This window comes from Phalaenopsis equestris, unplaced genomic scaffold (assembly GCF_001263595.1).
Source record: "Phalaenopsis equestris unplaced genomic scaffold, ASM126359v1 Scaffold000002, whole genome shotgun sequence".
In the NCBI taxonomy this organism is placed as follows: Eukaryota; Viridiplantae; Streptophyta; class Magnoliopsida; order Asparagales; family Orchidaceae; genus Phalaenopsis; species Phalaenopsis equestris.
In genome coordinates, this window is record NW_018164444.1 from 18296443 (window position 1) to 18308164 (window position 11722).

The following is an 11722-nucleotide window of genomic DNA, read 5'->3' on the forward strand; positions in this document are numbered from 1 at the left end:
TATCATATCAACCATTTAGGGGATGTTTGGTAGGGCCCTATTAAGATTTATGGTTAAACTTACTAAATCCATCCAAACGTAAAACAACTCAAAAGTTTTATGGATTTATGGTAATTTTGAATGTAAGGCCTGAATTTTACCTTTGATTCATATTAAATTCAAATTTTACAAATCCAACAAGAAAGTAAATTTAATAAATCAGAAATAACTTAAGCGTACTAAGAGTGCATTTGAGGCGGCTCTGCGTGAATACGCACATTAGTTTTTCTAGTTTGTCAAAATTGTGTTTTTTTTGCATTCTCAAAAAGCTGCAACTGAAATCAACATTTTCCCACAAAACTAGTGCTAGAAAGTTATAATTTTTTGAACAACTTATTCATCAACCGTCTAGGAGTTACTTTTTTTTTTAATAATTTTATAACGGCTACAACTAATTCTAAATTCTGAATGAAAAACATCTTAAAAACTTTTTGTGTGATTGATAGAATAATACATAAAAATTAGGAGGTAATTAGAATCACAAACCTCTAAACCCCTTGCGCTCTCCTCCCGAACGCTACATCATCCTTCCCGCTCTGTCCCAAACCCTCTCCCTCCCCCGTCTACCGCTTTCGCTCAAAATCATCGCCCTTCGTGTCCGAACCTTCGCGATACAGAAGCTAGATCTAGCTTGGAAGGCAACGTTGAAACCGCGGCGTACAGAGACCAACGAAACTCCTATCTTTCTTCTCCTGCTCCTACCCGAGACAATTGAGGAAGGTAACTCCAAATCGTCCTTTTCGCGCGGCGCGCGAGTTCTAAGTAAATCTGGGGATTTACTGCCGAAATCGCTGAAATTCGGATTTAATAAATCCGCGGCTTTATTTTGTTTAAACTGACCGTTTGGCGAGATTTTTTTTAAATCTATGTTGAGTCCTGCTCTAAATTTGTTAGCGGACAGCTTCTTACTAAATCCACGGTTTGAGGTAAAACGGAAAAGAAACGGGATTTGATATTCTGAAGGATTTAAAGTTGTCATTTTTTCTGTCTGGCAGTGTTTTGGTTAAATTCTGCTCAAATCCTGTTCAGTTCATGCCACCAAACATTCCATAGCCCAATCTTGCTTCTCCACCCCAACCTCTCTATGGACAACATTATCTCCGATGCGCTTGAGGAGGTTTGCGTGAGGGGAGCCTCTGGAATTCGCCTCCTAGAATTGTGGCCAACTTTGCAGGCATCTGTTTCTTCCTCCAACTTGGAGCTCTCTGATTGTGTCAAGAAAGTTATATGGGGTCGTCTCGCTTCACATCCTGGTCTCGGTTTCATGGTCTCTGGTTCTTCCATGGAACGGAAGGATGTTTTGCAAGGATCTATGGAGGAAATGGAGAAGATTGGGCTGACTATAGTTGCTGAGGAGCACCTGAGAGATAGCTTCATGGGGCTTTATGATCTGAAGCAATCACCACACTGTGAGATTTCACAGATCCAGAAACGTGTTTTGGAGAGGCTTGCAATGGCAAGGTTTAGTTGCTACCACTTTTTTTATTTGCTTTTCTTTTGAACGTTGGATAGCAGTAGTTCCAAGATTAAGCTTATGGTTGGTTTGGAGGCTATGTAGTTTTACCTTTCAAGGAGGCTATGTAGTTTTACAGAAATTTTATGGGCTGAGTATGGCTGCTTTGGAAAGTTCCGCACATTAAAAGATTGATGCATTGTTTTATAAAATGTTATTTTTTATTAGAATTTCGGATCGATAAGATGATTAAGCTGCCATGCGATTGAAAAAAGCAATTCTACACTCATTTCATGTTCAAATGAATGCTTGTTAGGTTTCCTGTTGTGATATGTTGACACTATAGAAGACTATTTTGATGCCTAATGGCTGTTAATTCATTATAGGGGTTTCATTATTGATAAAATGATCATTTATTTGGCCACTTCTATAATCTTTGTTTAATTTTATATGAGTTTGGCTGATGTGACTAATTCATTATATCAATTTGCAGGACTACTGGAGTAACCCAAAACGAGCTCGCCAAAGAACTTGATATCAAAGGAACCAACTTCTATTATGTCGTGAGGAACCTTGTATGTCAACAGTTGATTGTTAAGCAGTCAACTATGGTTAGGGAAAAAGAATCCGCGCATGCGGAAAATGGGCCAAAAAATGATCAAATTGTAAATACTAATTTATTGCATTTGTCTCGTTATGCAAAAAATGTCAACTTGAATCCTCAACAAAGGATTGAAATCACTAGATCAGTTTGGCCTCCAATGCTGAATGAATCTGGGGATACAGAATTATGTACTGTTCCCATTGAAGGTTCTGAGGATTGTTTAAGAGAAGATGTGCACATAAAGGATTTTATACCAGCTATGAAAGCTATTTGTGATAAATTAGAAGCAACAAAAAATAAGGTCAGTTTACTTGTTTTGGTCGTAATCTCCATGGATTCAGCTGTTATGATTCTTATTTTATTTGCAATATGTCCCGCAAAAGGTTCATGTTGTTTCAAGCATAAAATTAGCTCTGGGTTATAGAAAGACAACTGGACATAGAGCATGGAGGAGTGTAAGTTGTTTATTTCACATTTAATGGTCATGCTTATTAGTCTCTATGGTGGCTTGATGTTACTTTGGACTCTTTTTTATTTGTTTTTGTCATTTTTCATGCAACAGATTTTATTTCGACTGAAGTGTGCCGGCTTCGTGGAAGAATTTCGAGCAGCAGTCAACGGGAAGGTTTTTTTTTTATTGCAACAAAACTGGTGCAAGCTGATTTGTTCTTTTTTCGACTTTGTTATTTGTTTTATTTAAAGCTTTTTTGAATGATTTCCTTATACAATTATTTCAGTTGGCGTGGAAAACTGACAATTTGAATATAAAATTTTTTCATTAAACTCTTGTTGCAGCTTTATAGATAGTTTCTAAGTTATTCGAGTTGATCTATTCCATAAATTACCATATAAATTATGCTATTACATAATTACTTAGGACTTTATATTGGGACATGGATACTGAATCCATGCATGGATATTAGGCTATGACATACCTTGATAGAAAATATGACATATTATTCCAAAGTTGATATAAATCATGCATTAAAAGCATGTATATAAATCAACGCCCATGAATCTCAAATTCTGCAAATTTTTATGCATAAAACATACCTAATTTTAGTATTTGCACAATAATACATTGCTAATTATTTTCCGAAGGATAAGTTGAATAAATTGTGAACAAGAATAGATAGTGTATGAACTATGCAAAATTCTGTTAAAATTACAATGCGGAGAACATTAATTGTAGAATAGAATATATAGATGGTACGAATTTCCATAAAGGTTAAGTATACAAAGATTAGGATCACTGTCACATGAGTTAGATGTGTTAGGTTCACATCTAGACTCATTAGAAGCATGCCCTTGTGCAAAATTTTGCTTTGAAAAATATTTGCTTCCACTAAGTTATCAAATATTGACATAAGATCAGTTTATGAGTGTTGATATGTTGAATCAATTTGCAATCCTAAGGAAAAGGGTCCATGTGGATGTTTTCAGAATGGTTGCACCAACATAGGCCCCCATCGATTTCTAAGTTATTAAGCATTTCCTATTTCAATCAAAATATCAATAATTAGTACACCATAACTCAAAACATGTTTTATTTGCATAATTATACTTGCCTGATGAATAACTAGACGGCTCTACAAGTAGAAACCATTTATTACTCCTATGTACATGCAAGATTAATTTAGCTCAATGGCTTTTCTTCATTTATTGTGCAATTAGTGGGCTCCACTCAATGCCCCCTTCTAAAAGCCTTATCAGCAGCCCAGCCATTCCTCATCAAAGGAATTTTAAGTCTGTCATCTTTAAGGAAATAAAAGTGGTAGAGCCTTTTCTTCTTTATAAATATTGCTCTCTTAAAAAGTTGACGAGCTTGTTGGTAGAAGTTGCTAAACATGGAATGAAGCAATGTTGAAGTTCCAAATTATGTATGGTGTATAAGTGCTGGTTTAGAACATTTTTTTTTTAAATGGATATGTTATTTTAATGACGTCTTCCATAGGGATCTAGTAGGTTTTATTTGTTGTGACTTATAAAGAGTATTAGGAAAAGATAAATGCTTGAGCTTTGATTTTTTAGATGTCTGGCTTGGAGTGATGCAAATGCGAAGTATTTTTTCAAAGGAATTTAGAATGACTCGATTCCTCATTTTTAATGATTTTGGAATTCCCTCAAATTAGGCAAAATTCTAAATTCTTTGTTCACGACCCTTTCTTTTCTGAAGTAACGTCCAACCCACATCCTCGTGGCCCAATTTGCCATCCTTGCTCTTATTGTCCCCATGTCCACCTTTGTTGTCGTCCTTGCATTCACATTCACTACTTTTCCTGTTGCTATTATTTTGATAGCCATCCCATGAAACTTGCATTGCTACCAAACACATTCGCCATCTTTACCATCACCTAAGCTCACTACTTCACCTCTTAGCATCTTGAATTAAAAAAAAAAATCAATATTAAAAGAATAAATTAAAATAACATATGTATATATATGTATATACATGTAGGTTTATGGAGATCTACTAGAGCTCAGGAGTCTTATGGATAATACTTTGGTTACTACGGGTAATGGTCAACACCTTACCAATCTGCTAGCTGAATCACTATCGAGAGCTAGAGCCAGAGACAAGACTAGATTGGGATGACTCACACTTTTTCAGTGCCTGGGTGGTTTTTGGGTTTTTTGATTTCTATATGTACCCATCTTTTATTTATATTTTCTGGTGTGTGTTTTACCGTGTGGGTTGGGTGTTTAGGCCCACCCATACAAACCTATCCGTATCTTTTTCTTTAATATATCAGCCCTTGGGTTTTTTTTTATAAAAGTTACATGTAGTTTTATGGATATATTTATATGTGCACAACATACATACATGCACATATTAATACAGATAATTAAGATTTATTTTGAGCCAATTGAACACAACACAAGTTTTCTGAAGTTATTTAACATCCAGTCAAACAACTTTGAGTATTACAAATGCACGCTTTTTAATGTCAATTGCATTCATATAAATGCATGAATCCTAGCAACTAAACGTTTCTCTAGTATTCTCAAACATAGGCTTATGCTACCTTTCTTGCATTGGTCGTGGAGGCTTCTATTGCCTCGGCAAATAGAATTTTGGCATCTGTATTAAGAAAGTTGGGCATGCTATTCTTAGCCTAATCTAGCGGACTCTTTTTTTTTTAATCCCCGATGCCCCTTTTGTAGGCTGCTTCTTGAATGCTGATCAAAGTTTCAGTAAATCAAGGAACTTATCTTAACCCTTATTAGCTTCCATCATACTTGGGTTAGGTTCACGTTTCTTGTAAGGGAGACCCTAGCATCTATGATATTTAAATTTATTCATTTATTAGCTTTGGAATAGTTTTTTGATTGGTTGTTGACCTAATATCAACTCCCAAACATTTCTCATATGCGCAACATATGATATTAGCTTTTAACCAGTCATCTATTCCTTACTTATTAACACACTTAAGATAAGTTGTAACACACTACTTATAAGAGATGCTCTTGATGGCTCTTGCCAACGTTGCTTGCTTTTCAAAACAATCTATTTAGTTGTGTTTCATCCCTTGTGAATGAAGAACTAGAAAATCTTTGTCAACTTCTCACCACAGAAGGGTTAAGTTATGGCACATTGCTTGTAATGATTACCCTAGCATTAACGATATTAATATTTAGTTTTTTTTTATTTTTTTTGTTTAGAAATAGTTTTACGGTTAGTTGTTGAACTATGAACTCGTAATCTTAATCTTAATAGTTTTATGAACAACAATTGTTATAGAGGTTCAAAATTGTTCAAAAAATTGTTCGGGATTATAATTTGGTATTCAACTTTAATCAAATGAAGTGATTGATCAAAGCCGATTTTACAATGGTCAATGCGACTTTGTAAGGTAACATGCTGTTACTTACACCATGTTCAACATAAGTATGTTATATGACAATAACTTTTAGAATCATTAAAAGTATGTTCAACAAAATATGTTATCTGATAAAAGCTTTTAGAATCATTGAAAATAGTAATGTTTAGAAACAAACATTTATAATCTGTATTTTAGTGAGTAACTATTTAAAAATAAAATTTAAAGTTTATGAAATCTTTGACTTATTACACATTACAAGTTAGAGAAAATTTTATAGATCCCACACATTATACAATGAAAATGTTCATAGTGGGTTTTGGAATATGGGCATTGACAAATCATGTTGGTATCAAAGAATTAATTTAAATTGCAATGAAGAGAGGCTCTGCATAAGTAATTTTATGTTCTTTGACATTTAATGAGAAATATAAAGAGACATGAAAGGACATTAATGTGTTTTCTTTTTTTAATTTTTTATTTTATTTTATTTTTATTTTTTTAAATGTTTGAATGGAAGACTAAGAGAATTGATTTGGTGGACTTTAAGAGGAGAAAAACATTTGACGTAATGTTGAAGTTACTTAAGATATGAATGATAGATAGAATAGTAAAACATTTGAAGCATTTGTTGGTTGAGTTAGCTGTTTCAGTCGTAGTAAGAATCATATGATAGATCAGCATTACTTTTTTTGTCTTTTTTTTTATTGGTTATGAGGGGATTGTGAAGGCATTCACAAAATTTTAAAAGAAAAACTTGGGAGTTGAGACATTTTATCTTGGTGAGGTAAGTTGTAAATGTATTGGCAAATTGAGGCATAAGCCTCAAATAATAAAAAAAAAGAACAGATAAAATTATAAATAATTCATGATGATGCTATAAACTATCGACATCTTAACTTAGTTCGTTATCTTACACCAAAAGTCACACGCTGAGAAAAGAAAATAAATCTTGATCTTAAATGATAAATCTAAAACAAAAGTGTTTAAAAAAATTAAGGCAAGCATCTTAGTCCTTAATTGTTGAATTTTTGCTCTAATAATAGCTAATAATTTAAGACACAGATCGAGACTTTGTTTCGTTTGATCTATTTCCTTATGAATCTCAGATAAGAAAAGAACTTAAGACACATGGATCGAGACTCTATACTATTAGATCTGTCCTTTATGATCAAGGAATTGTAATACGTTGCTTTCCTAAAAGATTATCTACCCTTATATATATATATATATATTGAATATACGGCGCGAGTGCTCTGCTAGGGTTTGGAGCTAAGGGCGATCTCGTGGTGATTCGGGGATGCTGACGGTGCTCGCTCGTTCTCAACAACCTCTCCCTGGTGAGATCTTTCTGGTTTTTTGGTTTTGTCCTCCCTCTCGCACTAAGTTTCTTCTCCCGATTTTTCCTTATCTTTTCAAGTATGGCTAAGACGTACGTCGGGGTCACTGCGGGGGCTTCTTCCCCTGGGTCTCCTTCGAAGTTTGCTTTCGCATCCTCCTTTCAGGAATCACTTGTTCTTGGTTGGGAATATAGTTTCATTAAATCTCAGGGTCGTAAGGGGGGAAATGTGCGCTCTGTCTCTTCGTTTCTGAAAACTCTATTCTCGCCTCTGCTTGTCGCTCTCATCTAGTTGGTAAATTTCTTTATGGACTTCCGAAATACGATTTTTTGATGAAGAACTTTGAGCTTCCGAAGTTATCGGGGGACTAGAAGATTGGGGATTTGGATAGCCGACATATTCTGATACAACTCTCTAACGAAGATGATTATGTTAAGATTTTTGCACGTAGAACTGTTCATTTTGGTGATGTTTGGATGAATGTCCTTAAATGGACTACCGATTTTAACCCTAAAACCGAGCTTCCTATTATTCCTGTCTGGCTTTGACTTCCAGGTCTGAAGGTGCATTTGTTCAATCACGAAATACTGTTTTCTATCGTTGCCATGTATGGTAAGCCTCTAATGCTTGATGCCCCTATAATTTAACATGACCCGCAATTGCTAGAATTTTAATAGAAATGGATGTTACCTTACCTCCTTCGGAGGAGATTTGGATTGGCTCTAGTTATACTGGTTATTGGCAGCCGGTTTTGCTTGAAAAACATCCTCATTACTATTTGCATTATAGCATGTTTGGTTATGATTCTGATCATTGTTTTCACTTGCACCCCGACCTAAGGAAGCTTCCTGCTGGTCGTGTTGTTTCTGTTGAGCAGTAATCGACTATACCTACTATTTTCTTTGAACCTGTTGCGCAGTCTGCTGATGTTTGCATGGGTCCTATTGATATGGTTGCTCCCTGTTTGGAGGCAACCAATGTGCCTCTTCCTGCAGCTGAGGGGCCTATTAGAAATGTTGATAATGTGGAACCCTCTATTACATCCGTAGTTGAAACCGAACCCCCCTCCCTCACGTGCTTGTTGAGTCACTTAATCAATTGGAAGTTGTTGATCCCCCACAAGCTATCACTCACCTCTCTACTTCTGTGTTTAATTCATTAAACAGGATCCATCATCTTTAGCCGCCTCTGTTTTAGAATCTGAATGACAAACTCAGAGATATAGTAGGAAAAAAGGGAGAAGGAACTCTGAGCTTCCAAATATGATAAAAACAAACAATATTGATGTCTCTTATCATTCAGAAGGTCAGCACTTGCACCTTCCCCCTAGGCTTGCTAGGTGGGAGGGTGTCATGAGCCAAAATGTTTTATGTTTTGGTGTGGAACATTAGAGGAGTGGCGGACCCTCACTCCTTTAATTGTTTAAAGTATTTATGTAGGGTCCATAAACCTGATATTTTTGTTCTTTTGGAACCTCTTGTCTTGATTCATAAAGAAAATCGATACATAAAGATAACATCATCAAGAAGTTCAAGGGGTATTTGTATTTCTGTAATGTCAATAACAAAATTTGGCTCTTTTGGCAGAAGAATATCACTTTTAAAACCATTGATCATAATATGTAATATGTTCTTATTCAGTATCAATATGAGAATTTTTCAGATTGGGCTACCTTTATTTACGCCAGCTCTCATTTAAGGGATAAACTCCTTCTTTGGCAGCAACTTATTCATATGAGTGCTGCTATTACTGATAATTGGTTCGTTGGAGGTGATTTAAATATGATTATGTCACCTTCTGAGAGATGGGGTAGTAATAAGGTTGACATCAGTCTTATAAATCGATTTTGTGAACATATTGAGGATGCTAACCTTTATGATTTAGGTTTTTCTGGTCCTTATACTTAGCGGCGTGATTTTCTTATTCAACACTTGGACATATTTCTGGGAAACTCAGAGTTTTTAGGTTATTATAATATTATACATGTCAAACATCTGAATCATGCTGCATCGGATCATAATCCTATATTGCTCAGCTTAGCTTTTCATTCCAAACATTCTCACTATCATTTCAAATTTCTTAATGTTTGTGTTTCTCACCCTACTTTTATTGACTTGATTAAGCAGACTTGGGTTTCTAGATAGAGTGGTAAACCGTGGGTCATTTTATGGCAACTCCATAAAAATGTTGTTTCTCATTTAAAGAGACGGAACACTGATACTTTCGACAATGTCACTCTAGGGATTTGAAAGCCCAACAGGTGGTTGATTCTTTAAAAGCACTATTGATTGATACTCCTGATATTGTGTCCAAATTAGCTGATGCTCATCACAACTTATTAGAGGAAATCTCAATTGAGGAGGACTTCCTTAGACAGAAAGATTGGGATAACCATTTCAAGAATGGGGACAGAAACATCAAGTACTTTCATGCTACTATCAAACATCGTCGTAATATAAATACCATTATTAAGATTGTTACTAATGAGGGTTCTGTTCTCACTGATGCAGATCAAATTAGTTCTAATGCAGCTGATTATTTTTCTTCTCTTTATGCTGAGACTCTTTCGGTCTGAGACACAGTTTCCTCCCTCTCTTTGTCCGACCCTCCTTTACCCTCCCTTTGTCCGAACTCCCTACTGAGTTGGAAATTTTTACTGGTCTCAAAGATATTAGCTCTCAGAAGGCTCTTGGTCCAGATTGTTTCACCTCCACTTTTTATATTTCCTGTTGGAACATTATTAAACACGACGTAGTGCTTGTTATTCAGAGTTTCTTTCAGGGGGTGGATCTTGGGAAATACTTCTCTGCTGCTTTGATTGTTCTCATCCCTAAGGCTAATGCAAAATCACACTGGAAGGACTTTTGACCATCTCTCTAACCTCTGTTGTTTCTAAAATTATTAGTAAATTGATTGTGGCTCGTTTCCAACCTCTCCTTCCTTCCCTTATTTCCCCTCATCAGCCAGCCTTCATTAAAGGTCGAGATATTTCTGATAATATTCTTTTGGCACAGGAAATATTACAGGATCTGGATAAAAAATGCAGGGGTTGGCAATCTGGTTATCAAATTAGATATCAAGAAAGCCTTCGACACCATAAATTGGGATTTCATTATCAACGTTCTGAAAGCTAGGGGTTTCAATAAACTTTTGCTATTTGATTAAAAGATGGCTTGCTAACAACTTTTACTCTGTCTTAGTTAATGGCAACTCCTATGGATAATGGAAACTCTTATGGATTTTTCACTGCTTCTCGTGGCATTAAACATGGAGACCCCCTTTCTCCTATCATTTTATTCTAGCTTTTAACTATTTTTCCAGGTTGCTTAACCATTTCCAGTTTTCACATCCTCATGCTCACTTTTCTCATAAAGCTAAAATCACGGTCTCCCACCTTGCTTATGCTGATGACATTATTATTTTTTCTAATGCATTTAAACTTGCTATAAAACAAGTGATGAGACTTTTACAGGATTTTCAGAACTGCTCCGGCCTTCGCTTTAATAGTGACAAATGTCAGATGTTTTTTGGCAAGCAGGTTAAACAACATCTTATTAAATAGGGTGTTACATTTACTGGTTTTCATCATGTCTCTCTTCCTCTTAAATTTCTTGGGGTAAATTTGATAAGGGGAAGGAGGAAACGGATACATATGGATGATGTGATTGATAAAATCAAACGTAAAATTAATGATTGGAGAAATATTTTTCTTTCCACTGGGGGCAGGATCTTTTTGCTTTCTAGTGTTCTTCAAAGTATTTCACTATATGCTTTGCAAGTGTTCAACCCCAAGATAAGTGCTATTATTATGATGAAGAGACTCTTTAATAAATTTCTTTGGGTGAGGAATGATGCTAAGAAAATTTAGAATACTTGTTATAAAGTTTGTAAGCCTAAAAAGGCTGAGGGCTTTGGTTTTAAGGCATTAAAACATACTGTTGAAGTTAACATTTGCAAACTATGATATAAATTCAGATTGGGTTCCTCTCTTTGGGCTTTGTTTCTACATCAAAAATATTGTGCTCAAACTCACCCTTCCTTGGTTTCGGGGAAGGTGATAGATTCTTGTATTTGGAAGGCTGTGGTTAATGCTAGAGACACAACAAACGATTTCATTTTTTGGGACATTGGCGATGGGAATATTTTCTTCTGGAATGATAACTGAGGCTTTTCACATAACTCTAACTATAATCACTTTCCTCATCCTAATTCCTTATTGGTCTCTGATTTCTTTTCTCAAGATGGTTGAGATTATCCTAAGTTGTGTTCTATGGTGGGGGAACAAAATGCAAAGCATATTCTTACTATTCCTCTTACTCCTACTCGAAAGGATCTTCCCATGTGGAAAAGAAGCAATTCTCAATCAGTTTGCAAACTCATTTATGACAATTTACATTCACCTCGTGATTGGTTATGGAGAAAATTGATTTGGCATAAATCATTATCTCCCTCTATATCCTTTTTT

At 35.4% G+C, this 11722-nt stretch overlaps 1 protein-coding gene across 5 annotated transcripts in view; it reads left to right on the forward strand.

Moving 5' to 3' along the window:
* The first annotated feature begins 522 nt into the window (after positions 1 to 522).
* The window catches only part of LOC110032283, a 116750-nt gene continuing 105550 nt past the window's right edge, over positions 523 to 11722 (forward strand). For all 5 annotated transcript variants that reach the window (XM_020735878.1, XM_020735870.1, XM_020735862.1 and 2 more), the window contains exons 1-5: positions 523 to 759; positions 1035 to 1500; positions 1986 to 2397; positions 2480 to 2551; positions 2659 to 2721. In XM_020735878.1, the coding sequence (XP_020591537.1) occupies positions 1124 to 1500; positions 1986 to 2397; positions 2480 to 2551; positions 2659 to 2721 (924 nt within the window). In that variant the 5' untranslated portion in view covers positions 523 to 759; positions 1035 to 1123. The remainder of the gene's footprint in view (positions 760 to 1034; positions 1501 to 1985; positions 2398 to 2479; positions 2552 to 2658; positions 2722 to 11722) is intronic.